Source organism: Gadus morhua, chromosome 22 (genome assembly GCF_902167405.1).
Source record: "Gadus morhua chromosome 22, gadMor3.0, whole genome shotgun sequence".
NCBI classification, from domain to species: Eukaryota; Metazoa; Chordata; class Actinopteri; order Gadiformes; family Gadidae; genus Gadus; species Gadus morhua.
In genome coordinates this window covers 5666124-5693623 of record NC_044069.1, presented here as the reverse complement: position 1 = coordinate 5693623, position 27500 = coordinate 5666124, and the positions used below count along the sequence as shown (strand labels likewise).

At 50.5% G+C, this 27500-nt stretch overlaps 3 protein-coding genes across 5 annotated transcripts in view; 2 read left to right on the top strand and 1 right to left on the bottom strand.

The window, feature by feature from the left end:
* The window catches only part of kiaa0319l (KIAA0319-like ortholog), a 25203-nt gene extending 9731 nt beyond the window's left edge, over positions 1-15472 (bottom strand). Inside the window, exons 1-14 of one of the 3 annotated variants that reach the window (XM_030346976.1) lie at positions 15315-15472; positions 12246-12455; positions 11802-11894; positions 10233-10501; positions 8600-8668; positions 7607-7865; positions 7364-7462; positions 6241-6338; positions 5975-6062; positions 4787-4879; positions 4105-4237; positions 3386-3491; positions 2620-2742; positions 1748-1871 (exon numbers count right to left, since the gene is read on the bottom strand). In XM_030346976.1, coding sequence (XP_030202836.1) covers positions 1748-1871; positions 2620-2742; positions 3386-3491; positions 4105-4237; positions 4787-4879; positions 5975-6062; positions 6241-6338; positions 7364-7462; positions 7607-7865; positions 8600-8668; positions 10233-10501; positions 11802-11874 — 1534 coding nt within the window. In that variant the 5' untranslated portion in view covers positions 11875-11894; positions 12246-12455; positions 15315-15472. Of the gene's footprint in view, positions 1-1747; positions 1872-2619; positions 2743-3385; positions 3492-4104; positions 4238-4786; positions 4880-5974; positions 6063-6240; positions 6339-7363; positions 7463-7606; positions 7866-8599; positions 8669-10232; positions 10502-11801; positions 11895-12245; positions 12456-14226; positions 15259-15314 lie in introns of those variants that run through there. The other 2 variants (XM_030346978.1, XM_030346977.1) reach the window with 2 other exon arrangements.
* Positions 15473-16012: 540 nt separating this feature from the next.
* ncdn (neurochondrin) lies at positions 16013-21935 on the top strand. Its single transcript, XM_030346979.1, has 9 exons — positions 16013-16116; positions 16360-16611; positions 16744-17271; positions 17612-18074; positions 18818-18987; positions 19214-19452; positions 19832-20047; positions 20646-20788; positions 21493-21935. Exons 2-9 carry the CDS (start codon positions 16390-16392, stop codon positions 21918-21920), a joined length of 2409 nt encoding a protein of 802 aa, XP_030202839.1. The 5' UTR covers positions 16013-16116; positions 16360-16389; the 3' UTR covers positions 21921-21935.
* Positions 21936-23420: 1485 nt separating this feature from the next.
* The window catches only part of tfap2e (transcription factor AP-2 epsilon), a 14865-nt gene continuing 10785 nt past the window's right edge, over positions 23421-27500 (top strand). The window contains 2 exon segments of the mRNA XM_030346981.1: positions 23421-23575; positions 25633-26091. Coding sequence (XP_030202841.1) covers positions 23531-23575; positions 25633-26091 — 504 coding nt within the window. The 5' untranslated portion in view covers positions 23421-23530.

Below are 27500 nucleotides of genomic sequence, written 5' to 3'. Positions count from 1 at the left end.
CCTGACCAGGCCTACAGTGGGACGGCGGGGCTGGGTCAGGACACACACACACACACACACACACACACACACACACACACACACACACACACACACACACCTCGAAGCAGTCAGTATTCAACACACATTCAAACCTCCACAATAAACCGGATCTCCACAACATCTTCCCATGTCCTGGGGCAGAGTTCCAGGACACGGGGAGAAGTTGTGTCCAGGAGCAGGTTGGCGTGTGGCAGCCACCTGGACGGCGTGCGGCAGGCGGCTAACCGGTTGACCGCCTGCGAGGACGGTATCCTTGTGTGGCCTCGCTCACTGAGGTGCGCGTTGACAATGCACCCGGACCGGTACATCCCCTAGTTCCCCTTAGCTCACAGTGTCGTTCAGTCAACATTGATACAATAGTGTTTACCCTGACGCAAGTCTGCCCGTGAGGAGACAGGTTGACCTACTTTTTTTGAGTCACCATGAGTCACCAGTCTAAAAGAAAAGAAAAGTGAGATCCAAAAGTGGGAACGCAGCGTGAAGCGCAGAGTTCACCCTGGAGCTCTTTCTGGAAGCCTCCATGTGGCAGCGCAGGTATGCCAACAAGGTTAAATAAACAGTCACTCGGATACTAATTGTTTGCTTGTCGGCGCCATTGAGGGAGGCGATACACATCCTATATACGCAGTGCATATACATACGAGCAGGAGGTCACTAGATAAGGGGAGGGTAGGGTGGTTAGTGACCTAGTGACCTCCTGGGTCCCGGGTTTGAACCACAGCGGGGGGGGGAAGGGTGAGTGCAAGTCGCTAAATTAAGCGATCCCCTTTTGTCTGATCATACTCGTGCAAGGACGAATGCAGAATCTTGCCGTTTGGGTTATACCGGTCCGACAGGAAGCTCGTTCACAAGCCTCCCTCCGTCGCCGCGGAAACCGTTGAAGAGAACACGCGGAAGTGGCGTTGAGCACGCCAGAGGCGCAGTAAAAAGACACTCGTCTGCCAAACGGCCGGGGGGGGTAAAACAGCGAAACGTTGTGTAGCTACGGGGTGTGAAACAACACACCTGCGAAGAAACACAACCCCACGGGCCATGTTCCCACGGCAACGCGGCTCACACCGGTGGGTTACCAGACGTACATAACATAACGCGCCGTTAGCTCGTAGCGCAGGGGGGCAAGCGATGTATATAGGAGCGTTGAGGTCTGGTCGGGGGGGGGGGGGGGGGGGGGGTGTGCTTAGGGTCTTCTCCTCGACGTCGACCCCACTCCTGTTCCCTTGTTGTGGTGTTTTTCGGTTGGTGCTGTGTTGATTACTCTGGCCGGGCTGCGTGTCTGAGTGTGTGTCGCAGCTTCCTGACACCCAGACACATTCACTCGTTTCATGTTGAAATGCTTTTTGTCCATTCCACTTGTTTTAGTTTAAGGCCCAATCCCATTTCTACCCCTTACCCCTTTCCCCTTACCCCTACCCCTTGTTTTGAAGGGGTAAGGGTAAGGGGTAAGGGGTAGAAATGGGATTGGGCCTAATTCTACAGTATTTGGGTTCCATTCTGTTTGATTTGTTTCTATTCCTCTCGGAACAAACTCCATTTTGTTCCATCCTATGTAAACACAGGGTCTGTTCCGTATGGATTCTATTCACCCGGGTCCTGTTCTATACGAGTTCCGTTCGGCCGTGTTCTGTTCTATAGGGGTTCCACTCTATTCAGGCCCAGGTGTCCGGTTGTCTTTTGGTTGGTCGACTGGTTGCCCCGGGTTACCTACCTGGCTGGACGATGACGGTGACCAGGGCGACGTCCTGCTGCCCGGACGAGTCGGACACCTTCAGCTTGAAGGTGTAGTCCCCCTCCTGCATGGCGGACAGCTGCAGGGTGGGCGTGCGCACCCCCTGCACACACAGAGAGAACCAGTCGGCCCTCGGTATTCAGTCCCGGGTCAAAGGTCAAAGGTCAACATTCAATTTATAACGTTGTAAGAGGAAAAAAAGGAAAGACGAGGAAAATGTATTTTTTTCCATCCGAGATTAAATAAGTGAATCTCATCTCAAAGCTAGAAACTGATTTCATTTGTATATTCTTGTGTTTATATACTATATATATACATCTGGGGTTACGTGGACTTGCTCCTTGTCATTTCTTAGTGGACTCGAGCACGATCCTTAGAGCTCTTCGCCTTAACTTTACTGCGTTAATAAACCTTCTAATGTTGACCACAGCATGCTGACTGTCTGACCTACCTATCCTCCACCTCGCTGAGGACTGACCTCCACCCCCACCCCCACCCCCTCGCTCTGAGGACTGACCACCACCTCCACCTCCGAGGACTGACCTCCACCTCCACCCCCTCGCTCTGAGGATTGACCACCACCTCCACCTCAGAGGACTGACCCCCACCTCCACCCCCTCGCTCTGAGGACTGACCTCCACCTCCATCCCCTCGCTCTGAGGACTGACCACCAACTCCACCTCAGAGGACTGACCCCCACCTCCACCCCCTCGCTCTGAGGACTGACCTCCACCTCCATCCCCTCCCCCTCGATCTGAGGACTGACCCCCACCTCCACCCTCTCGCTCTGAGTCCTGACCTCCACCTCCACCCCCTCCACCTCGCTCTGAGTCATCGCTCTGAGTCCTCACCTGCATCTCCACCACCTTGGCCTTGCTCAGGGGGCTGAGGGACCACTCGTAGTTCAGGGGCTCGTGGTCGTCGGTGCTCTCGTTGCCGTACAGGGTGACGGAGTTACGGGGCAGCGTGATCACCTTAACACACCGCCGCCAGAACACACACACAGGTTAGTTCTAATCCTGCAGTCAACCACAACACACACACACACACACACACACACACAAGTTCAGTTAATCCTGCTGTTCACCACAACCAACACACACCCAGGTTCAGTTCATTCTGCATTCAACCGCCGTGAATGCAGAACGCGCGCGCACGCGCACACACACACACACACACACACACACACACACACACACACACACACACACACACACACACACACACACACACACACACTCTGATTCTGAATCAGTTTGTACATTTGCATTTATGTCTCCATTTAGCATAAGCTAGTATCTGAAGCGGGCTCATACCACCAGCGTTACACTACAGGTTAGAGGCTGTGGATCTTGGGGATCGAACCGAGTACCTTCCTGGCCAGGAGACGGACTAGTGACTACTAAGCTATCCTTCCCCCAACCCAGACATCACAAGTTAATTTAACATAATGAAGAGAGTTGAAATATCTTGAAATATGGACTTTTTGTCCATATAGTGTTAGTGTGTTTCCAGCATTGCCTTGAAGCATTAATATCCGTCATAGGCGTGTGCTTCTCTGAAGGCAGTCCCCCCTCCCCACGGCAGAAGAAGGGTTCCGGTGTGAGTGGTTCCTACCTGGTTGGGCCCTGCGTTGGCCACTGGTTTGTAGTCTGTGGCCTTGTTCACCAGCAGGGTGGCCTGGGTGGAGTTCTGTACTCCGTCCGAGTCGGTCACCGTCAAGCTGTGGACGTTGAGGAGAGAGTTCCCCTGTTGATGTTAGACTGAATACTAGGACAGGACTGCATGGAGCGCTCACATCCTGACCCACATCCTGGCCCACATCCTGACCCACATCCTGACCCACATCCTGAACCACATCCTGACCCACATCCTGACCCACATCCTGACCCACCTCCTGGCCCACATCCTGAACCACATCCTGGCCCACATCCTGACCCACATCCTGACCCACATCCTGGCCCACATCCTGACCCACATCCTGACCCACATCCTGACCCACATCCTGACCCACATCCTGACCCGTTTGATTCACCATACGACTTGCAAGACTTGCCTTCGAAGCTTTCGTTCCTTAACAGTTGAAATGTTGTTTTTCCTAATCAACAAAATATTACTGTAGAGACTGTAAGAGAACATTTCCCATGTTGCTGTACTTTGACTTCACAGTGACTGTGAGAGAACTACAATTCCCACTTGTCCAGTTCTGATGCTGTCCAGTGACAGTGTTAAAGAGCTACATTACACTGGTGCAATTTATCCTTGATGCTGTAAATTGAATGCGAGAAAACTACATTTCCCATGTACATCGGCACGGGTCACAGGGCCGTCCTCACATGAAGGTGTAGCTCCCGGGGACCAGTCGGCTGAGGGTGAGGATGGGCGTGTTTCCGGTCACCTTCTCGTCCCTCAGGGGACCTTTGACCTCCTCCCAGCGCCACGCCACCAGTTTGTCGTCATCAGAGCTCTCTGAGACGGGGAGGGGGAGGGAGGGAGGGAGAGAGGGAGGGAGAGGGAGAGAGAGAAGGTGAAGGACAGAGAGAACATACATAGACATAACGTATGGATCGAGATAGTGTAGGGAGAGAGAGACGGTATGGAGACGGAGAATGGGAGAAAACACAAGGAGAGAGAGACCAAGAGAATATAGGGAGAGAGATTGAGGTAAGGCAGATAATGAGAGAAAAAGAGAGTTAATGAGAGCAGAGAGAGTAAGAGTAAGGGGGCGAGAGAGAGAGAGAGAGAGACGAATGAATGGCTACTACACAATCCTTTGTATTGCTGCTCATGGTTGCATTTCTGCTTAGTTATTTATTTAGTTCTTTATGCTCATATTCAACCAAAAGAACGTTGAAGAGGTAACTCAGTTTCAAGTTTAAACACATCAGCAGAAGGTGAACATTAACATTAAAGATTAACAACACATGATGGCCGGTGTCGCTGAAACGAGGGGGGGGGGGGGGGGGGGGGGGGGGGCGGGGGTCTCATTGGGCTCTCGTGTAGGCTCGTCAGACTCACGGCTGCCATCGATCACCGTTGAGCTGGTCGGCAAGGTGATCTCCTGGAAGGTGGGGGAAACCACGGCGACGGGAGGCTTGTTGACGCGGGGCTCTGTAGGGTGTGAGACACAGAGGGTATTGATTTATTATTATTATTGATGGTTTATTTGATAGGGACAGATACAGTGTACATGGACAAGCTGAGAGCAGCCGTCCAATGCAAGTTTCATAGGGGTTATAGCGGATGCTGATATGCAACACCCGTCACTAGAAGGGCTTTTGTGGAAAAAAAAAAAAGATACACTTCTCTTAACCTCATTGTTTTAAACTGATTACAGCGAGAAACAATGAAGCACAAGGTAAAAAGAAGATAAGAGGTTAAAACCGTGTGCTAATAATAAGGTAAACAGAGCACAGCGAGATACAACAAAGCACTAGGTAAAGATAAAATAAAAGAGGTTAAAACAGTGAGCTAAAAATAAGGTAAACTGAGTACAGCGAGATACAATGAGGCACAAGGTAGAAAGAAGATGAAAGAGGTTAAAAACAGTGAGCCAAAAATAAGGTAAACTGAGTACAGCGAGATACAATGAGGCACAAGGTAGAAAGAAGATGAAAGAGGTTAAAAACAGTGAGCCAAAAATAAGACAGTGAGCCAAAAAATAAGACAAACAGAGTAGAGCGAGATGCAACAAAGCAGAAGGCAAAAAGAAGATCAACTAAGTACAACAAGGCATTGTTAAAACAGGCCGCATGTCCCGGCACACCAAAGCAAACAAGGACGCGCGCTCCGTGATACAGGCTGAGCACTGAGCACCGAGCAGCTGGGCATGCTCACAGGATATGTTGGCATTCATCAGGAGTTTGAATGAATGTAAACACATGTTGTTGACAGGAAGATAAGCGACCGGACATCTCACGCTCTGGGATTCCTTCAGGTAAGGCGGTGGATATTTGGGGGTCGCAGTCCCGGGACCTTTTCAGGCCAAGAGTCCAGAACCGTACCCACGACTAGACCAACCTTTCTCTCTACTCCACCAGGGGGTACACCTCACACTCTATAGCTCAGTGATGCAGGGGCCAATCTATACGCAATCTATGCGGCCTCTCCATCTGGACTTTGGGGTGTTCAGATAGAACAGGCCCCTCTACGGTGGTGTGTGGGGGTGTAGTGTTGGTGTTTGTGTTGACACGCGACTGAGCTCACCTGGTTTGACCGTGACGTTGACGTAGCCCTCGCCGCGGGCGCCGTCTCCGTCCACGATCACCTCAAACTCATACAGGCCGACCGTCAGCTGGGGAGGGGACAGAGGGGGGGGGGACAGAGGGAGACAGAGACACACACAAAGACGAAGAGAGTGAGACCGAAACCGACCCATTCTGAGAACACATCTGATGAAATCAACGTCCCAGAACAGTGATTGTGCGGGTCACTTTGATAGGGTGCTCGACCGGGTGCGTGCTGCGTCTCACCCTGCTCAGCTTCAGCGTCTTGTTGAACTTCCCCTCCATCTCTCCACTGGAGTCCTTTGGGTGGGTGATGAGATGCCAGTCAAACAAATACTTGGACCCTGGAAAACAAGTAAAACAAGTGTATCAACCTTCACCATCAATCAGACGAACCGTGCCAAACAGAGACAATGTGTCCATGTGCATTCATTTCCATCTCTCTCAAGATTCAATGCATCTCAGTCGGGTGTGGCTTGACGAGGCTGGCTGCTAGCGCCAGCTTCAGGGGCTGTGGCAGCTCGTACCCGCGAACTTGCTCCCGAACGTTTTGCGTTGGGGTGATATTTAAGGGTTGATGAACTCAGGTGATAGGAAAATTCCTAACGACAGTGATTGCAGATAACAGTGTTCCTATCTACAGTTCCGTCTGGGAGTTGTTCAAACTTGAATTGTCCGTTCACGGGGCCGAGCAGCGTCTTCTCGTCTGACTCTGTTGTGTTTCAACTAGAGCTGTCAAGCGATTAAAATATTTAATCGTGATTAATCGCATTAATGTCATAGTTAACTCACGATTAATCGCAATTAATCACAAATTCTTTTTCTATGCTAAATATCCCTTGATTTTTTTGTCCCATAATTCTTCTCATTTTAATTCTCTTATCAACATGGTGAAGTGCATCGGCTTGACTTGTGCAAAGGATTTTTTATTGATAACAACATTGGCATAATACTGATCAAAACAGGACGATACAAAAAAAGAGCCTATAGTGCAATTAAACGACTGCTTTGAACAAATGTCACTTGAACATAGCAGTCAGGCTACTGCTTCTTTGTTTTGAGCCAAAGAAAAAAAAAAAAGTTTTTTTTTATTATTATTATTTTTTTTATATAATAATTGCGTTAATCGCGCGATAAAATTTTTAACGCCGTTAAAATTGGTTTGCGTTAACGCCGTTAATAACGCGTTTAACTGACAGCTCTAGTTTCAACGCAAATGACACACCGGGTCAAAGAGCACTATAGAAGCGGGATTAATCTGCGTTCATTTCTTTAGCGTGTTATTTTTTCTGTGATAAATTAATCAAATTTAACGCGTTAATTGGTTGAGTGTCGGTATGTGCGCACATGTGTGTGTGTGTGTCTGTACCGGTCTTGGCGGCCGGGACCACGAAGGCGTTCAGCTCCACCTCGTTGTTGGGCAGGATGACCTCCACGCTCTGCCCCGCCGACACCGCCAGCTCCCTCACTGCCATGGCAACCGCAGCGTCGCCACGGAGACGGGACAGGACAGGACGGGGAGTCGGTTAAAGGCGATTGATTGATGGTTTAATCATTCAGGAGATCGCCATGGCAACAAGCATCCACGTCTCCGTCTCCATCGCCGCCTTACCTGCCGCCGTCGGGTTGGTCAGCGCCGCCGTAACCGTGGCAACGTCCTCCTCCGCGCCCTCCGTGGCGTTGGAGGCCGCGGCGACCTCGGCGGACGGCCCCGTCGACGCCGGCGGGGCCTGGGTGCGTACGGGCGGCGGTGCGGCTTCTGTGCTCCCATTGGCCGACTGGCCGAGGCTGCTGCTGCTGCTGCTCTTGGGGCTGGTGGGAGGGAGAGCGACGGCGGGGGGGGGCTCCGGGGCGGCCAGCGTGGTGGCCCTCTGCAGGGGGGGGGGGGGGGGAGAGGGACGGTGAAGGGAGGCGTCGGGTCTGGGAAACGCTCTCGACGCGGTTAGCATGTGATAGCTAACCGCGTGTACTACTGTCATATCAAGGGGCTGAAGGAAGGATGGAAGGAAGGAAAGAAGGGAGGGAAGGAAGGAAGGAAGGAAGGAAGGAAGGAAGGAAGGAAGGAAGGGAGGAAGGAAGGAAGGAAGGAAGGAAGGGAGGAAGGAAGGAAGGAAGGAAGGAAGGGAGGAAGGGAGGAAGGAAGGAAGGAAGGAAGGGAGGGAGGAAGGAAGGATGGAAGGAAGGAAGGAAGGAAGGGAGGAAGGAAGGAAGGGAGGAAGGAAGGAAGGAAGGAAGGAAGGAAGGAAGGAAGGAAGGGACGACGGGAGGAAGGGAGGAAGGGAGAGGGAGGTAGGAAGGAAGGAAGGAAGGTAGGAAGGAAGGGAGAAAGGAAGGGAGGGAAGGAGAGAGGGAGGAAGGGTGGGAGAGAGGGAGGAAGGGTGGGAGAAAGGGAGGGAGAAAGAAAGGAATGAAGGAAGGAAGGGTGGGACATAGGGAGGAAGGGAGCGAGGAGTAAAGGAAGGAACGGAGGAAGAAAGGAAGGAAGGGAGGGAGGAAGGAAGGACTGTTTCCCTACACACCTTACCCTCCCTGAATGAACATGGCCAACAGTGCACCTACAGTCTAAAGTACGGCTTGTGTGTAATGAGTGTGTGGGCCCTCCTACCGTGTTGACATGGGGATGAGTTCTGTGTGCCCGGCGCTGCCTCACGGATCGCTTCTGGATCACCGGGCCCTGGGAGAACAGGTCAGACACAGGTCAGATACACAGCGGAGAAACGTCAGGAATATATCATTCAGACTTGTATGGCCTTTTTTTGGTGGCTCATTCATTGTTCATACTGGGGGTCATAATAATCAGTCCCAACAGTGTAATGACTAGATTTGTCATTTAGCCAAGGATGTTAACAAAGGATCAAGCAGTCAAAAGGATCCAATAACTCATAATTCCACATTCCAGCAGCTAGCTGTGAATCTAATGTTCTCAGGAAATGTGCCATCTGACTGTGAAGTAGGCTGCCAGAAGTTCATCCCGCTGGCCAAAACGAACAGGGCTAGCCGGTATTTTTATGACGAACAATCAGGAAATGTCTCCTTAAAGTCAAACTCCCGATTGCCTGCATTTCTCTGCCTGTCTACCAACTGAGCTGATCTGTGCGTGTTCGATTGGGCATTTTTTTCTTGGGTATGGCTTAGGGCAAGGGACATTTTTATTAAGTTTGATATTTTACTCGTTACAGGAACTTCGTGTAAATCTTGCTTATTGCTCCTTTAAACCTAAACTCATCCGCCATTGATGCAGGAATTGCAAAGCTATTTGTTAATATGAAAGAGTTTGGATTCACATTAAAAAAATTGAATAAAATCACTGAAAACCTTGAGCAACGTGTTCCGGGCTTTGTATAAACCGAACCAAAGGGGCATCAATGGGCCAACTTCTCCTCGGGATCAGAGCTCATTTGATTCCAACGCACGCAAGAAAAAGTACTCCCTTGCATCCAAAGAAGTACTCCCCTACATCCAAATAAGTACTCCCTTACATCCGAATAAGTACTCCCCTACATCCGAAGAACTACTCCCCTACATCCGAATAAGTACTCCCTTACATCCAAAGAAGTACTCTCCTATATCCGAAGAAGTACTCCCCTACATCCGAATAAGTACTCCGTTACATCCGAAGAAGTACTCCCCTACATCTGAATAAGTACTCCCCTACATCCGAATAAGTACTCTCTTCCATCCGAAGAAGTACTCCCCTACATCTGAAGAAGTACTCCCTTACATCCGAAGAAGTACTCCCCTACATCCGAATAAGCACTCCCCTACATCCGAATAAGTACTCCCTTACATCCGAAGAAGTACTCCCCTACATCCGAAGAAGTACTCCCCTACATCCGAAGAAGTACTCCCCTACATCCGAATAAGTACTCCCCTACATCCGAATAAGTACTCCCCTACATCCGAATAAGTACTCCCCTACATCCGAATAAGTAGTCCCCTACATCCGAATAAGTACTCTCTTCCATCCGAAGAAGTACTCCCCTACAGCCGAATAAGTTCTCCCCTACATCCGAAGAAGCACTCCTCTACATCCGAATAAGTAGTCCCCTACATCCGAATAAGTAATCCCCTACATCCGAAGGAGTACTCCCCTACATCCGAATAAGTACTCCCTTACATCCGAATAAGTACTCCCTTACATCCGAAGATAGCCTGACCTAACCCTGGCTAACGCCTGATGGGGGACCCGATCCAGAGGGCCCCCCCTGGACCCCGGGGGGATCCAGGGGTAGCCCTACCTTGTCCAGCATCTGCAGCAGGCCCAGGGACTCCTGGTGGGGCTGGGGCAGGGAGACGATGGCGCAGCCCCGGTCCCTGGAGCAGCTGAGCTGGACGCAGTGGCCCCCCAGGCTCCACACCGCGCCGCAGCTGGGCGACAGGCAGCAGGACTGCCAGCAGGTGGCGCCAGCGTTCCCCCGGGCCAGGGGCCTCCAGCCCAGGCCCAGGACGCTGCTCCAGTGCATGCCCAGGACGCCTCCCGTCACCCTGCAGAGGTTAGCCGAGACTTCTGCCGGGACGGGGGGAGGGAGAGGGGGGAGAGAGAGGGGGGGGTGGGAGAGGGGGGAGGGAGAGGAACCGGGGAGAGAGAACAAGTCAATGAATACTAATAAAACAGGAAAGGCTAAAGCAACAGTTGAAAGGGTCTGTTATCTGGGCACACATGTTGGACTGCGGCCAACAATGTGGGTCTCATTTCGAAACAGCAGAAATGCCTAATGAATAATATTATGTCTGGAGGACATTTATTGACACGAGCCAGAGCCAAACCAACTGAGATCAGAACAGAATGTACAGAGTTATAAACCAATGTAGTGTTGAAAATTAGTTTTAAAACGACCACCGAGTTCTAAACAAACAGACTGAAGAGTTCTAAACAGACCATAGCTTTCTAAACAGACCATAATCCTAAATAAACTGACCATAGAGATCCAAACAGATGGAATAGTCCTAGAGTGGCCTTTCTACAACTGTGTCCGTAGATAATCCAACCATTGAGTTCTAAACAGACCATAAAGTTGTAAGCTGAATGTAGCTCTAAAGTGACTTTAGAATGGTTCTAATCCGGATGGGGGGGCCAAACTGGGACAGTTCCCTGATCCACGGCCCTTCTGTCACGACGGGGAATATTATGGGATGCAGGTGAATTAATGCAACTTCGGACTTGAAGCCACACAGAGAACGCACTGTGGGCTTTTGTCAGCAAACACACACAGGATCTTTTGTCCTACTTTAGACTGTAGCAAACTGTGAGTCCAGTGTAACCCCCACACACACACACACACAGCGCACACACACACACACACACACACACACACACACACACACACACACACACACACACACACACACACACACACACGAGAGGCCGAGGGACAGAGCCAGAAGGAGACAGAGGGAGACCGAGGGAGACAGAGGATAGCTGGCACACAAACTGTGTTAAGCCACCGCACCCACAAACCAACAAACAGGGCCACCTGAAGCACCCGAAACGATCACTGTGAGATGGCAGAGAAAACCTGAGCCGCCCTGGGTAACCAAAGGCCTGTTTGGCGGGAACGGAGATTATCTCTGAATTGTTGTTGAACCTTTATGCACACAAAGCAGCCTCATTGAAGATAATCACCTCTTTATAAAGGGTGACCTGGTGTGTGTGACGATGCGTGTGTCGTTCTGACGAGCTTGATAGTGTCTCCTCATCGACAACACCTGGCATGAACGAGGCGAATCGACACTGCAGGGAAACCCGCCCCCTCAAGGTCAACAGTCTAAGGTTGGGTGGCCAGAGGCTTCCTATTGGCTAGTCGTACCTGTGGGCGGGTGTAGGGCCCAGAGGAAGAGCAGTGATAGGACGTGGTGAGGTAGGTAGCGTGGGGGAGACATGGTCCTGGAAAGCAGAGGACCTGGTGGGAGACATGGAGGGAGTTAGACATCGGACCACCAGGGGAAATAAAGGGTGAATCCCATTGCAAACCCAGGACTTTAAGCATCAACATTTTAATAATATATAGTTTAAAGACATAATATTCAACTATGACTCGATGTCAAATCTACAGAAAAACGAGGGAGGGAACCACTTGAAATTACCTTTAGACCACATGCAACAGAAAACGTCATCGAAAACAGACGTCAACATGTGACACTTCTTGAGTCACCCTCTCCTTACAATCATTAAACAACGATAGCACACTGAGCAACAATACGTCTGGACTACAATATGTCTGGAGGAGGACTACAGCTCAGGCGGAGCTCACCTCTTCTGTAGGTCCCGAGGAGGAGGAGGAGGAGGAGGAGGAGGAGCCGTGCCTCCCACCAGGAGGCTCCGGGGGGGGAAGTTAGGTGGGCAGGGAGGTGAGGCGAGGTGAGGGGTGAAGACAGGACGACAGCGGTGGCGTTCGAAGCGGCAGTGTCAACATGGCTGCTCTCTGGTCCTCCACGACACGATCCGCTCAGACACGACCGCTCTGCAGACAGAAGAGGAGGAGGAGGAGGAGGAAGATGAACCGATGAAATAGGGCAAAGACATGACTCACGCGGAAGCGAAACATGAGCAAGGCCAATTTTTTCTCTCCTTAACTTAACTCTCATTTCTTCTTCTGCCCTTCCCTCACCTCTTCTCTTCCATCTTGTTTTCACCTCCACACTCTTCCCTGCTCCCCTTCTCCTCCCTCATTCCCCACTCCTCTCTCCTTCTCCCATCCCTTCCCCTCTCCTCTCCTCTCCCCACTCCTCAGAGCCCAGGCTACTCTCTCCATAGTCCCTTTGTTTCCCTCCTCTCTGTGTATTTCGGTGTCACTCCTTGAAGGCCTCCGATATCTTCCTCCGATATCTTCCTCCGATATACTCCTTGATTCGACCGTAGCCCCCGGATAACTTTTGCTTGATTAAAGCATTGAATGAATTATTAACCAGGATATTTTATCTCACACACACACACACACACACACACACTAAAAACAATGTTTGTTCTGCTCAATAATAGCAGGCTCTATATGGCTCCAGCTCTCACAGGGTGCTGCAAAAATACATATTAAAAGATAATTTAAATGATGATGACATTTAAATTAATTCAAAATGGTATACCCAATTGAGCAACACGTGGATAAAGTTCTGGAACACCCTAGCCAGCGTCTTCACCGTCTCTGCCTTTGTGGACAATAAAGTTCAGACATTATTTGTTGCGGGTCAACTGCTTTACAGTGTGTTTGCACAGCTCAATCAGACTGGCCACTTGTTTGTGAACGTGTGGTTCCCTCGGCATAGAAGGGCTATACAGCCTGTTTACATTATAGATCCATTCAGTGTAAGTGGCGTGTTACACTTCAGGTGGCCCTGGTCATTGCCTGGTGGAAGCCCTCTCGACTTCACATTTAAACTCTATATAGTGGACACACACAAGCTCTTTAAAATTGGCAATTTACCTACTAATTGTAAAAAGATAAATAAGAAAAACATATCGTTGTTATAATAAACGAGATATGACTTCTATTCACGTTTGGAGAATAGGATGTCAGTCATGACACTTCACAATATGATGACACATTTGTTTATAATAAACGTCACACTAATGGCGTGTGACTGAGGGACAGTGTGACGTGAACGTTGAGAGGCATGCAATGGCAGGCTGAGGAACGCTAGGAAACATGTGATGGACAGTCGACTGTGTCATGTCACAACTTAAGAGGTAAACGTGTATGCTCGTTATTACATATTTGTTTATTAAACGTGTCTCCTGTGACTTCTAATGTCTCATTACAGGCTTTTGCTGCTGCATGAAGAACAGGAAAACACTAAGGCATGGCACCTATCCAGATCATAGGATACATACAGATCTAAGACAGCTGGGGGGTAACACTACAGCACGATCCTGCATCCTACCAGACGGCCATACGGTTGTGTTATGAGTGTACCAATAAAGAGGATTTACAACTGTTATGTCTGGTAGACTGATAAGGTAACTCGTTTGCCAGCATCTTAAATCAGACCTTGCAGTACAGATAATTAAACTCAAACGCTGTTATGGGTAGGAGTTCTTATCACTCCTGACTCAAGAAGAAGAAATTTCCCAGTTTCCCTCTTCCTTCCTAATCAACAGTCTGCTTCCTTTTGGGAAAACAATTGGATTGGCTACAGCCGGGACACATAGCGTCTGTCGCCCCATAGTTTTAATACGTTATCTTCTTTACAAGGCCCATGTTTCCAAGGGTAGCCCAACAAAATACGAGGCACACGTACCATATCGAACCTTTGCCCCACATTACTGCTCAGTGAACGTCCCGCGCATAGCCCACTGTCTAAAGCGGTCTCTATGTATGGCCGTCAGCCAATCTCTAGGACCGTCCCCCCGTCTCTAGGGCCGACCCCCGGTCTCTAGGACCGTCCCCCCGTCTCTATGGCTCTCCCCCTGTCCCCCGGTCACTAGGATCCTTCCCCGGTCCGTCGGACCGTCCCTCGGTCTCCACATCCGTCCCCCGGTCGTTACGGCAAGCGTAGCTGCGCAGAGATGCTCAATCACGCGACACAGTCACCTGCCGTGATGACAGCTCAGCCAGTTGGCTCAGTGTGGGACTACTGGGTGGTCAACAGATCGACGCAAGATATAAGGTCATAAACAACGCAGTCTCTTACTACTGACCCGGAAATTTGCTTTTTTTCTCCCTCTCGTTTGCATTTGAGTCAACTTCAATTTCCCAAAACGGGAGGGAGTGGAATTATGAAACACACACACACACACACACACACACACACACACACACACACACACACACACGCACACGTTTCTGACTGCTGCAACGTCGACTGGAAAGTCCTCTTGAAATGAATGGATGCCACCCGATCGTCCGGTATTACCCGATGTCCTTATTAGCCAACCTTAAATATAATACTATTTGGACCGTATACTAGAGAAAGGCAATGGGGCACATCCTTCAAAATGGTGGACTCATTCATTATGGAGCTTTACATGTTTCAAGCCACACACATATATACGTCTATGGTGTCTAGGGGACACGTCCAGCTGGTTCACATATCTAGCCTCTCTCTCTGCTGAATAATAAGCTTTCGTTTTTAATAAAAAAGATTAGGCAATACAACTCATGGTGGCTACTACTATGCATTGAATCGTTTCTAAATACCTTGAACCATCACCACGACTGTGATGATAATCCACGGCTGCACACGAGAGACATCCCCGGGTAATGTACATAATGTACACCATGAACACATAGGAGCATCGGGGCGCTTTTAAGCGAACAGCTGTGGGTAGATCGTCAACCCTTACCGATCTTTTCAATACAAACACAAGACGAACGGAAAGCGCTTACACATGTCGAGGTGTGCAGGTATATCCTGTGGGTCTGCCGTTGGTTGTCGTCGCGTTGCTCACTGTACACTATCGAGGTCAGCTCCGTTGTTTTCTCCTGGTTTCCCTCACTGGAGCTGACGGCGCTCACACACGGATGATGCTGCTGCGCCGAACTCTCCTCTAGTGGCCCCTACCGGCGACCGTGAGCACTGCGCCTTAGTTTGCTCTGGCGATTCCTACCGTCGACAGTGAAGTGAACACTGCACCTTACCATTCAATTCAATACAATTCAAGGAAGTTTTATTGGCATGAGAAACAAAAAATAACGGTTAAAAAATAAAGAAGTCAAAATATAAAACGTTGAATACAAAATATATATGCACACATATCAGATATTCCACTGTTATAAAAAGTAAAATCCTGGATATTATTTTAAAGGTAGCGACCCCTATTGTCGACTGTGAAAACTGTACCTTAGTTTTCTCTAGCGCCTCCTATTGTCCACAAAGCGAACCTTGGGATTTAATGTGATGCATCCACATTGGATGATTCGCTTTGTTTATTTTTATTCTATCATCGTATCTATTCGGGTGATATTTGACACGGGGGGAACGTTACTATCTTTAATTGTAGTCCACATCACGTCTTGCTGACGTTTAAAACAGGCACCAAAATGGCTTCCCGCTACGGGGCAGTGAAACACGACGTGATTGGCTGGTAGGTACATTCGGAGCGATGTGATTGGTTGGGCGCAGCTTTGTTTTGACAGCTCTCTTCCTGAAAATGCTCACGTTGTTGTAGTGTGGGACTGATGCATCGAGGTAGTTTTATTTTGTACATCTTTACTTTATTGAGCTCTCGCAATTTGTTCTTATAATATAACATTTCAGTTGGTTAGAGTTAAGGTGTGTAAATAGGTTTTCGTCTTATAGCCTAGCATAGCATGAAATTAGCTTTGGTGCTTTAACCAGACGTGATCACATGCGTTGTTTCGGATGATGTTGGTTTCTATTCGTTGTTCCCGTTTCTCAGTCGTACGATTTCATTCATGTTGTTCTTTTTAGGACCTCAGTAACGTTGGATCCTACGTCAAGATGACCCAAGTTACCGAAGTTGCTGTTCTGAGCACGGTGGATGAACCTAACGCCCATGATCCTGCCCTAGCTGAGGATGAGGAGGATGGAGGAGAAAGAGTAGAGCCGATCACGGAAGCAGGGGAAGGCCTGACTCCTTCCCAGAGAGAAGTGTTGGAGAGATGTCTCCACGCTCTTACGCATGCTAAGAACGACAGCCACACGCTGGCGGCGCTGCTCCTGGTAGGGACCCTGAAAATAACGGGTTGTTTTATACAAGTGTCATTGACGCATTCTTATTCCCATGTATCCTTATCTCCCGTTGTCTGATGCAACAGTGCAATTTAACTCAAGTGTTATGACCGTTTTTCTCAGATCACGCGCATATGCCCCGCCAGTCAGCTCGACAAACCCACCCTGAGACGCATCTTCGAGGCGGTTGGTCTGAACCTACCGCACCGGCTTCTCGTCACGGCGGTCCGGGGGAGCGACTCCGCCACGGCCAGCCTTCCCCCCGAGGAGCTCCTCTCCCTGGGCACGGCCCTGCTCGCCGCGCTGAGCACGGACCCCGACATGGCCTCGCACCCCCACCTGCTGTCCACCGTCCCGCTCCTGCTGGGGCTGCTGGCAGACGGACCCTCACAGACCCAGGGGACCCCCGGGCAGAACCCCACAGCAGAACCACACTCTGGTCCTGATGGTGGTGGCGGCGGTAGTGATGATGTTGGCGGCGGTGGGGAAAATGCCCAAGAGGCCCCAGACTCCACTCCCAGACTGGACCAGGCCATGGCTGCGGACTGCTACCAGATCCTGGAGGCGGTCTGCTCATTGGAGACGGGCCCCGAGCAGCTGTTGAGCCGGGGGGCTGTACCCACCCTGTGCAGAGCCATCGAGCACAACCAGGTAGACCTCCAGGCTAAATACACTACCGTCGGGAATTGTATCTGGAAATATTCCATCTTTTTGGTTAAATATTTCAGTTCAAACACCCAAAACATAGCGGAATTAGTGGCAAACCGTTTTACTAACTTAGTAATTGTATACCTGTACTGTCTGACATTTGTTCATATTCATTAACCCTTCTTACCTTTTATGTCTGTGTTCTTATCGACTCAATTTAAATGCCTTTTAGGAGACTCAATGTGAAAATGTGACTCCTGCCCATGTCCAGCCCTGTGAATTGCCTTTGTGTTTGGTTCTGTAAACTTAACCGTAAGCCCTCCACCCACCCCTCTGTGACCAGGTGTTGAGCCAGGAGAAGGGGCTTCCCCTGCTGGGCTGCCTGCTGTCCGGCCGGTCCCGGGAGAAGGCGTGGCGGAAACACCCGGAGCTGCTCCTCTCCCTGCTGGCCCGCGTCTCGGCCCACTTCCGCCAGGCCCAGGGCCAGGCCCGGCTGGACCAGTGCTCCCGGCTGATGCAGTTCCTGCCTCCGCCAGGGGTGGCGACGGAGAGCGCGGCGCTGAAGGCGGTGGTGTCGGCGCTGTGGGAGGAGCTGAGGCCCATGACGCAGGCCAGGCTCACGCCCGCGCAGATCGGCCCCCTCCTGGTGCTCAGCGCCTGTCTGCTGGACCTGGGCGGCTGGGAGCCGGCGGGGCCGCCCAAGTTCTGCTGCCTTCTGGTGAACCGGGCCTGTGTGGAGGTGAGGATGGGTCTGGAGGAGCCGCCCGGGACGGAGATCAGCGCCGAGCTGCAGCACACGCTCACAGGTGGGTCGGACGGTTAATGATACAGGTTGGGTTGGTTAGGTAGTAATTATAGAACTTATAGAAGTCAGTACTCACCGACTGAATACTTGTACTGGTGCTTGGGAGTGTTACTACTAGTACTAGTATGTATAAAGTATTGTTACAGCTGTGTTTAATGTAGTGTTACAGGTGGGATTGATTAGTAGTAGTTAAAGCACTTATAAAAGTCAGTACTCAGTGACTCACCGACTGAATACTTGTACTGGTACTTGTGAGTGTTACTAGTATGTATAAAGTATTGTTACAGCTGTGTTTAATGTAGTGTTACAGCTGGGATTGATTAGTAGTAGTTAAAGCACTTATAAAAGTCAGTAGTCAGTGACTCACCGACTGAATACTTGTACTGGTACTTGTGAGTGTTACTAGTATAAAGTATTGTTACAGCTGTGTGTTATGTAGTGTTACAGGTGGGATTGATTCGTAGTAGTTAAAGCCCTTCTAAAGGAAAGGGCTTAGTGTTACTGGTATGTATAGTCTAGTGTTACAGGTGTTTATAGTATTATAGGTTTGTATGCACAGCTTTGTATACAGTACAATGGATCTCGTATAAATATACAAGATTGCGCGCTACGTTACTTTAAACACTCTTTTTTTTTTGTGACACATGTATCCTACTGTTCACAATAAATACAGAAAAATGTATCCGATCCTTTTTTTTGCACAATTTGAGGTTTTGGAACAGTCCTAACTGAACATGCTCCTAGGCTGCTACCGCATCATGGAGGCCGCCATGGAGCAGGCCTGCAGCCAGGCACTCGCCCAGAGTGAGGCCCCAGCCCAGCCTGCCATCACTGGGATCAGCCTGCAGCAGAGCCGGCAGGTCCTGCTGGTGCTCCAGGAGGCCTTCGCTGCTCTGATATACCACTTGTCACAGGTACAGGGAAAACTGTACAAGTGAATGAGTTAGTTTGTGTTGGTACCGGGGCCAAATGGTCTGTTTAGAGTAGACTTTTGCATGAGATATGCGGGAAATGTTTTAAATTCTGTGCGTCTCTTAACAGAGATGGCTAGGATAAGATGCTGCACAACTAGTTCGTTCTTCAGTCCCACTTCTCAACTCTCCCCCTCCCCCTCCCCCTCCCCCTCCCCCTCCCTCCAAGGTGGACCCCAGTCGCTATGGCGACCCGTTTGTGTTCGCCACGTTCCGCTCGCTGTGCGCCTGGCTGGCCGAGGAGACGGCCTGTCTGAAGGAGGAGGTGACCGCCCTCCTGCCGTTCCTGATTGGCTACGCCAGGGCCCATCTGATGGGGGAGGGCCCCGACCAGAGCCTCTCCCATTGGATGTCTGAGATGTCCGTCGGTGAGGAGGGCGGGGCCTGGTCGGGCAGTCAAGCGCTGAGGTAAGAGAGGGACGAGGCCGATGGAAGAACTTGGTCCACAGCGGAACTGGGGTGTAACGGAGAAATGCGTGGATTGATCAACGCAACTTCACGAATGTGCTCGCCCCGCAAAAAAGAAAATGATGACTCTGCACGCCTTGACTTTTGATCAATGTGTTGCAAATCTTAGACTTGTGCCAGTGACAGAGCAGAGTGTGTGTGTGGGACGGGACGGGACGGGACGAACCAACCAATCAAAAGACGAAGCACTCGCGTACTCTCATCAAGTCTACAAGCTCTTGCATTTCGCAACGTATTAACCTTCACACTTGTCCTCCTCTCCCTCCCTCCCCTCCTCTCCTCCTCTCCTCCCTCCCTCCTCTCCTACGTCCCCCCCCAGGTACCTCCTGCCGGCCCTGTGCCACCTCTCGGCGGAGGACGGGCCCCGGAAGGTTCTCCTCTCCCTGGAGGCCCCGGCCCTGCTGGTGGAGTTCGTGTCGCGGGGGTGGGCCCGTCTGAAGGGGAGGGCGGGGGTCGCGACCCCCCGGGACCCCGGCCTGGAGACGGCCTGCTCCGCCCTGCTCAACTTCACCGTCACGGAGCCCGACAGCGTCAGGTTAGCACCACCTTAACAGACCACCGAACCCCAACCTCCGTCAGGTTAGCTCCACCTTAACCGCTGAAGCACCAACACTACTGGACAGAGTAGCAGCCTAGCGTAGCTCGATTAGCAGCACACAGTGTGTAGACGGACCCATCGCTTAATATGTACACATGCACGTCTGCAGTGCCGGGTTGATATTCATCTTTATTTGCCTTCTTACACTTTTATTCTACATTTCTTCTCAATTATCTATTGTATTGGATATCTTTTTTTTAAAAAGCTTTCACAATTTGATTCCTGCCAGTGTCTAACACGTTGAATGGCCGTGGTGTTTGAACTGTGCTGTACAAGAAACCCTTCTTATAAAACATCATCCACAAACCAATCCGGCATTCACATACTGATTACTGCGTTTCCAGGACCGTTATCAGGAGTACACAATGTCCTATACACGATGTCGTGTTACAGGGACAAACCGATAATAATCATGCCACGTGTTTATATGACCAGTTCCTATTCGAGCGAGCCGATAACCGTATTATAATTGAACCAGCTCTCTTACAGTTGAGTGACATAGACACTCATTCATTTTTTTTTCTTGTTTGTTTAGGAATGACCCGTGCTTTAGGACCCTGGAGACTCTCCTCAGCGAAGCACTTCCTGTTCTGGTCCACAAGCCCGCCCTCCTCGTCCTCGCTGCCAACCTCTGCACTCTGGGCCTCATGATTGGCCGGCTAATGCCAGCGACGTCAGGTGACCTACCCAGTGTTTCCTGAATGTCAGGACTTCCTGACATTCGGTCAAATAGTTATGCAAAGCCACCAATATTCTGGTAATATTTACTGTTAAGTTATTTTTAGTACATTTATGTGAATGACATTAAAACAAGATTCAGGATGTTCAGAAACTGTTAGGAGTGAGGCTCCTTGCTTAAGGCCTACAGGTCGGCTGGGGACGTTGGGGAATCGAACCCACAACCTTTCTTTTAGTTCACCCACCCTTAAGTTAACATGCGATTTCTTTCATCATAAGAAGCATCTTAAAGGCTGTTCACTGTTACAGTATCAAAGTAGTCCGTGCTTTTAGGGGGCAGATTTAGATCCATAACCATCCATCGCCATGACGATCCTAACTTGTAGTCCTTGCTTTTGGGGGGCCAGATTATGATCCATAACCACCCGTCTATCTCCATGACGATCCTCACTCCTCCTCCTCTCCCCCCCCATCCGTCTCCATGACGATCCTCACTCCTCCTCCTCTCCCCCCCCATCCGTCTCCATGACGATCCTCACTCCTCCTCCTCTCCCCCCCATCCGTCTCCATGACGATCCTAACTCCTCCCCCCCCCCCCCCCCCCCATCCGTCTCCATGACGATCCTAGCTCCTCCCCCCCCCCCCCCATCCGTCTCCATGATGATCCTAACTCCTCCTCTCCCCTCCCCCCCCCCCCCCCCCAGGTCCGGCCGAGTCGGGCCCGCGGCGGTTCTTCTCGGCGGCGCTGCGCTTCCTCAGCGGGGCCCTGGAGGGGCCCGGCCCCCGGCCCGGCCCCGTGGCGGTGAGCTCCGCCTGGGAGGCGTGGTGGGGCGAGGCCCAGGAGCTGTGGAGGCTGGGGCTGCAGGCCCTGGGCGGCTGCGTGCGGGCCCAGCCCTGGCTCTCGGCCCTGGTGCGGGAGGAGGGCTGGCTGGCCGGCACCCTGGCCCTCCTGGAGACGGGGGCCCGGCTGCCCGACCAGCGGACCCAGGAGGCCCTGGAGGAGGCCCTGTGCGCGCTGGCCGAGGGCTGCCCCGCCTGCCGGCAGGAGATCGGGGGCCGCATGAGGGCGGGGCGGGCCGAGGGGGCCCTGGGGGGCATGGGGGCCCTCAGGAAGACGGTGGGGGTCAAGTGAGACGCTGGGGGGGGGCGGGGTCAGGTGAGGCAGTGTGGGGGTCAGGTGGGATGGTGGGGGGGTCAAGGGAGACAGTGGGGGTCCAGTGAGACAGTGGGGGTCAAGGGAGACAGTGGGGGTCCAGTGAGACAGTGGGGGTCCAGGGAGACAGTGGGGGTCCAGGGAGACAGTGGGGGTCCAGGGAGACAGTGGGGGTCCAGGGAGACAGTGGGGGTCCAGTGAGACAGTGGGGGTCCAGTGAGACAGCGGGGGTCCAGTGAGACAGCGGGGGTCCAGTGAGACAGCGGGGGTCCAGTGAGACAGCGGGGGTCCAGGGAGACAGCGGGGGTCCAGTGAGACAGTGGGGGTCCAGGGAGACAGTGGGGGTCCAGGGAGACAGTGGGGGTCCAGGGAGACAGTGGGGGTCCAGGGAGACAGTGGGGGTTTTGATGGAGGGTCAGAAGAGAAGGCGTGGCCTGATGGTGGGGGGGGGGGGGGGGCTGGCCATATAGAAAGAAGGCGTGGCCTGACGGAGAACGTTTTAACTCGCAACTTGTAGCAGAAGTATATTCCCTCCCGTAGCTAAGGCTCTTATTGTATGATAAAATGAAGAAGGTCAAGCACTCTCGCAGATGGAGCCCAAGGGTTACACGTTGGTCTACTATATAGACTAATAAAGTGATAATAAAGCATGTATAAGTCACTACAACGGTCGTCGTGCTCGGAATGCATTCAGGCAGGAGAACACTGATGTGTTTTTTTGCTGTACGCTATGGAAATGTTCAAAGATATGTTTAATAAAGAGCTATTTTGGTAATAAAATTCTGTTTCGTTTTGTTTCATTAAAATTCAACATTCGGGGTGGACTGAGGATGAATGGTCCGCTTTTGTCATGAAGGTAAACGCGGTTCACCACCGGTCATACTGTGAGTGACCACAAGATGGCGTGCCGGCTTCTATATCGAGATGCGTCGCTATGTAAGGAGACGGGTCGTCAGGACGGTCCCGATGGAACAGAAATGTGCCATTTCCTAGTGTCGTCTTATTCTAATAAAACGTTAATTTGATCGATTTTGGAGCTATGTCTCTTAATTATTGGCAAAACAATAAGGAAACTTCTGATAAATGCTAATACGGCTAAGTGGCCGCCAGTAGCACACATCAGGACTATTTCAAGAAATAACGCGAAAAAGTGCGCTTTTATTCAGATAATTAAGAGGTGCGATTTAAGTCAGCATTGACAGTAATTAACACAGTGTATGTGATTCATAACTTGACATACTAATAATAACATACACGCAATATAAAACACCCCACTGTCTCCGTTTTAATCCCGTGTCTAAACCGTGAAAATTAGCGGACAATGCGGCCGGGTGCCGTGGCATTGTTTCGTCCCAAAGTTTGCACCCTCTCTCTCTCGACTCCTTCACCACCCAGCCTCTCCCCCCCCCCCCCCCCCCCCTCCCTCCCTCCCTTTTCTCTTTGTGACTCATCCATACAACTCCAGAGTCTCTTCTCCAACTAACTCACTCCGCTCTCCACCTTCTACCGCCTCCCATCCCTCTCGAGCTCCCCAGCCGCAGCAGCAGGACTCCCCGCAGACCCGCGCGAAGCACACCGACGGCCTCGCGATGCTCTGGAAGTCTCGCTCCAAGAACGAGCTGTATGGAGCTCAGGTAAGCGACATGCAACCGTATTAACGTGTTTTTGCTCCGTTGCTGACTGTTTATGACTGAGTGAGTAAGACTGGGTTCAATGTATATGGTCAAACTGGAAAACCGTTTTTTGCTGTCTGTTTTTGGATGCGTAAAGCCTGGTAACGTTTTATACTAGCCTAAACCTTTTGGATAAAGACTTTTGCGCTGACTGTATTAATTGTAATGCGGAATACTGAGACCTGAATTATAATCCAGCAGTTTATTATTTATCATGTGTTTCGACGCACGAGGAATGGAAGAAAGAATTAATTGAAAGGAATCGCAGTAGGCCTGCGTTTGGCGGAGTGAATAAGTGGATAAGTGTGTATTAAGGTTTCATGAAAGACAAGTATCTCTTTAAGCGGAATGGGACCCCCCTCGACCCCTCCCCCCCCTCCCTCCCTCCCCCCCACCCCCCGTGCGCCTCAGCGCGCGCGACGCCTATAAGTAGAGCGCTCGTGGAGACGGCCAGGGACACCAGACAGCCCGCGCAGAACACCATTCACACGCTCATTCAGAAAAATACAAAACTCGGCAGAGAGACAATTTATCCCGCGGAAGAAAAGCTACCGTTTATTCTTTTTATTTTCCTGGATCTTCACCTCAGACGTTAATAAATCGCCTGGATTATAACTTGGCGGTGAATGTGTTGTCATCCCTCAGACGTCGTCAGCAGCCTCGCGCGCTCTTGATTTTCTATTTTATTTTGAGGGGAGGGGGGGTCTCCAGAATCTGACCAGATGTTAGTTCACACCTATTCGGCCATGGTGAGTTCCCTGACCTATCTGTTATTTACTGTTGTTCAAACGAAGGCCCATATTAAGTCTTTCATCTGCTGTTCATTAGAAGCCGAGTGCTCTGAGTTCGCGGCGCGCGCGGGCTGTCGCCTGTCCGGTAGATCACAAGAGAATACGAAACAAATGTCAAAGCAAGAGCGCGAGGCTGGCCGTCAAAGTGTCGTCCGGAATAGTTCTCAAGCGCGGAGAGAAGCGTTTGAAGTATTGTGACGTTTTATCAGGGATGATTACACGGCGCACCATGCATCAACTAAAGCCAGTTTCCCTCGGAGCTGAGGCTGTCACACCATGTCCAAACTATCGGATTTCTTTTTTATTAAATAGTTTTGCGCAATCATCTGCGTTGTTTTCTTAAAAAATAAAAAGTACATTCTTATATTGTATTTTATACATTTATTCTGAATCTGCGACGAGGTGTGAACTAGATTTAGAATGGACATCGTCGCTCACTTCCACTGCCATCGATCTGGGTGACCCATATCGTGGGGAGAAAAATCGAAATTCGTTGAGCACAGAATAAAAGAAATGTAGGCCAGTAGGTTATATATTTTCTGATGTTTTTAAATTAAATTAAAATACATTACCAACTTGGTATTTCCTATTAATTTACACTGCGTCTGCATGCATGACATCTCGTTAACTCACTTATTAATATACTGATATTGTGTTTATATACATTGTGGTTAATTAGGCGGTAATTTCTCTTGATTGATTGTTTTGAATGCCTTTCTGGAGCGCCCGACGCATCATTCAGAGTTGTGTATTCTCGTCCCGGGGCTATCGCGAGGTTTCGCGTTGTGCAGGAGAGTAGTACCTGTTCACGTGCTGGTGACCTTCGTGACACCGTGCGGTGCCAGAGGCGCTCCGTGCCCGCGCGCATCATTCCAGCCCCCCGTGGAGGCTGTCTCTCTCTCCGCGAGAAGAGGCTGGATGTGATGAATGGGATCTGAAACCATGGGAATCAGAAGAAGAATAGGAATTATAACGAATAGATCCAGTCCTTCCATGGCTAAAGTAGTACCCTTGTAGACCCGATCTGAATGTTTTTAGTTTATATTTTAGTTTACATTCGTTGTTGAATTTTACGCACGAATTTCACGTTGTTGAATTTTACGTAGCCTACTTAATCGGACAGTCTTAAAGAGTGTCACTTATTAAAAAACAGTGGTCTATTGAAAGGTCATCTTTCATTTATTATTAGTCAGTGACCTAACTCCCACTCTCTCCTTGACCCCCCAGGACCGCGCGGACGGCCTGACCGGCTCCTCGCCCAGCGGCCGCCTCTCGCAGCTCTCCTCGCTCAACCAGGCGGCCTACGCCTCGGCCCCGCCGCTCTGCCACACCCCGGCCTCCGACTTCCAGCCACCCTACTTCCCCCCTCCGTACCCGCAGTCCTCCCTCTCCTACGCGTCCCAGGGCCAGGAGTCTGCCTACTCGCACCTATCCGACCCCTACCCATCCATCAACTCCATCCACCAACACCAGCAGGCCGCATGGCACTCGCAGCGGTCCCGCTCCGAGGAGGGGGCTCTCCTGTCGCAGTCCCACCGGGCGCTGAGCCTCGATCCCCGCAGGGATTACCCGGGAGTACCGAGGCTCCTGCATGGCCTCGGGGAAGGGGCCGCGGCGCTCGGTGAGGGCCCCCTCGGGATGCACATAGGACACCACAGCATAGAAGACATCCAGGTGGGCTTGTGGGTAGGGACCGCTTTTTAAAACGTTGTTTCACACTTTGTGTCGTGTCGTTGTGGTTTGTTGTGTTTGGAAGAGTTATGGGTTGACGTAAATGTGGGTAAAATGCAGGCCTGCGAGGAGAGAGACCTTTCTTAGAAATCCCTGCCGCGGTTTGGTTGTTCACGCTGCCACTGTTTGCTTCTGAAAGGCTCAGATCGATGATTGAGTAGATTTCGTTCTTCCGTTACGGTGGATAATTAAATCAAGGCCTCATTTTAATGTTGGGAAAAAAACCAAGCGCGGGGTTAAACCATCTGATAATCAAATCGGATAATTCTATACAAAGAAAACCTGCATTTGCACTTGCAAAAGTTGACCTAATAGCCTGCATTTGTGTCCATATAATAGCCCAACGAAAACAACGAAATTACAAATGGGTTCTCAAGTTCAACCCGGCCTCCTTATCCCATAAGGTTTGATTCCCATCCCTCCTCCCCTCCATCTCTGCGGTGTGTTTATTCTCAATGCGGTCGCCCCACGCGCGCACCGTTTATCCGCTCTAACCCCATTGACGCCGCGAGACAATGCGCTTTACTCGCATGTCACTGGGGGCTTTTATTTTGTAGCCACCGCACATTGGGTTGAAAAGAAAAAGTCTTAGCGTGTGTGTGTCTTATTGAGCGGTCTCATTGAACGGCAGGTGCAGACTGCAGACCGCAGACGCCTGTTTGTTTGTTTGCGGCATCCTGCGCCGCTGCGCCGCGCTGCGCTGCAGCAAATCCTCCGCGTCCAATTGATTGCTGCGGTCATTAAGCGGAAGAAAGCGGCATGCAGGAGTCAGCGCGCGGGGCCGTGTGTCTGCTAAACGCTCTCTGCTGACACGGCCTTTGGTTTGATTAACGGGTTAAATCGGCCTGTTTGAAGCGGCGTATGAATAGTAAACAATAGCGAAGAGGAGAGAGACACAGACAGAGACAGTTTTGTCCAATTTAACAGTGTTGGCAGTGGCACAATAAAAATTACCAACATGACGGATACTTTAATATGCATGCTTTTGACGGAATTAATTTGTTACTTTGACCGGGATTTCGTTCAGAATAAATAAATAGTAGCCTAATGAAATAAGGCCCCAGATATAGTGATAAAAGATAAAGATAATCAAGATAAATATCAATGAAGGTTGAGTTATAATATGGGAACTTAAAAGATGGTAGCAAAGAAAAATTTGCAATGTTGAGTTGTTGTTGGTTTAAGGTTGAGGATCAGGCCTTTATTGGTGGAATCTTGATATATGTTGGAACAATTTTATATGCCATCCTAGGTCACGGATTGTGCCTTTAGCTTAACACAATACAATTCGTTAAAATAATTTACGATTTTACAACAATAAAACCTTGAACTTAAGGGAAGTTCATCCCTACATTTCATTTTGA

What these genes read in the sequence shown, in the direction of transcription:
- ncdn (XM_030346979.1), top strand. Translation starts at nt 16,390, where the DNA reads ATGACCCAAGTTACCGAAGTTGCTGTTCTGAGCACGGTGGATGAACCT. An exon ending in GCTGCAGCACACGCTCACAG is followed by an intron (nt 18,075 to 18,817) that starts GTGGGTCGGACG and finishes ACATGCTCCTAG; the next exon opens with GCTGCTACCGCATCATGGAG. An exon ending in GCTAATGCCAGCGACGTCAG is followed by an intron (nt 20,789 to 21,492) that starts GTGACCTACCCA and finishes CCCCCCCCCCAG; the next exon opens with GTCCGGCCGAGTCGGGCCCG.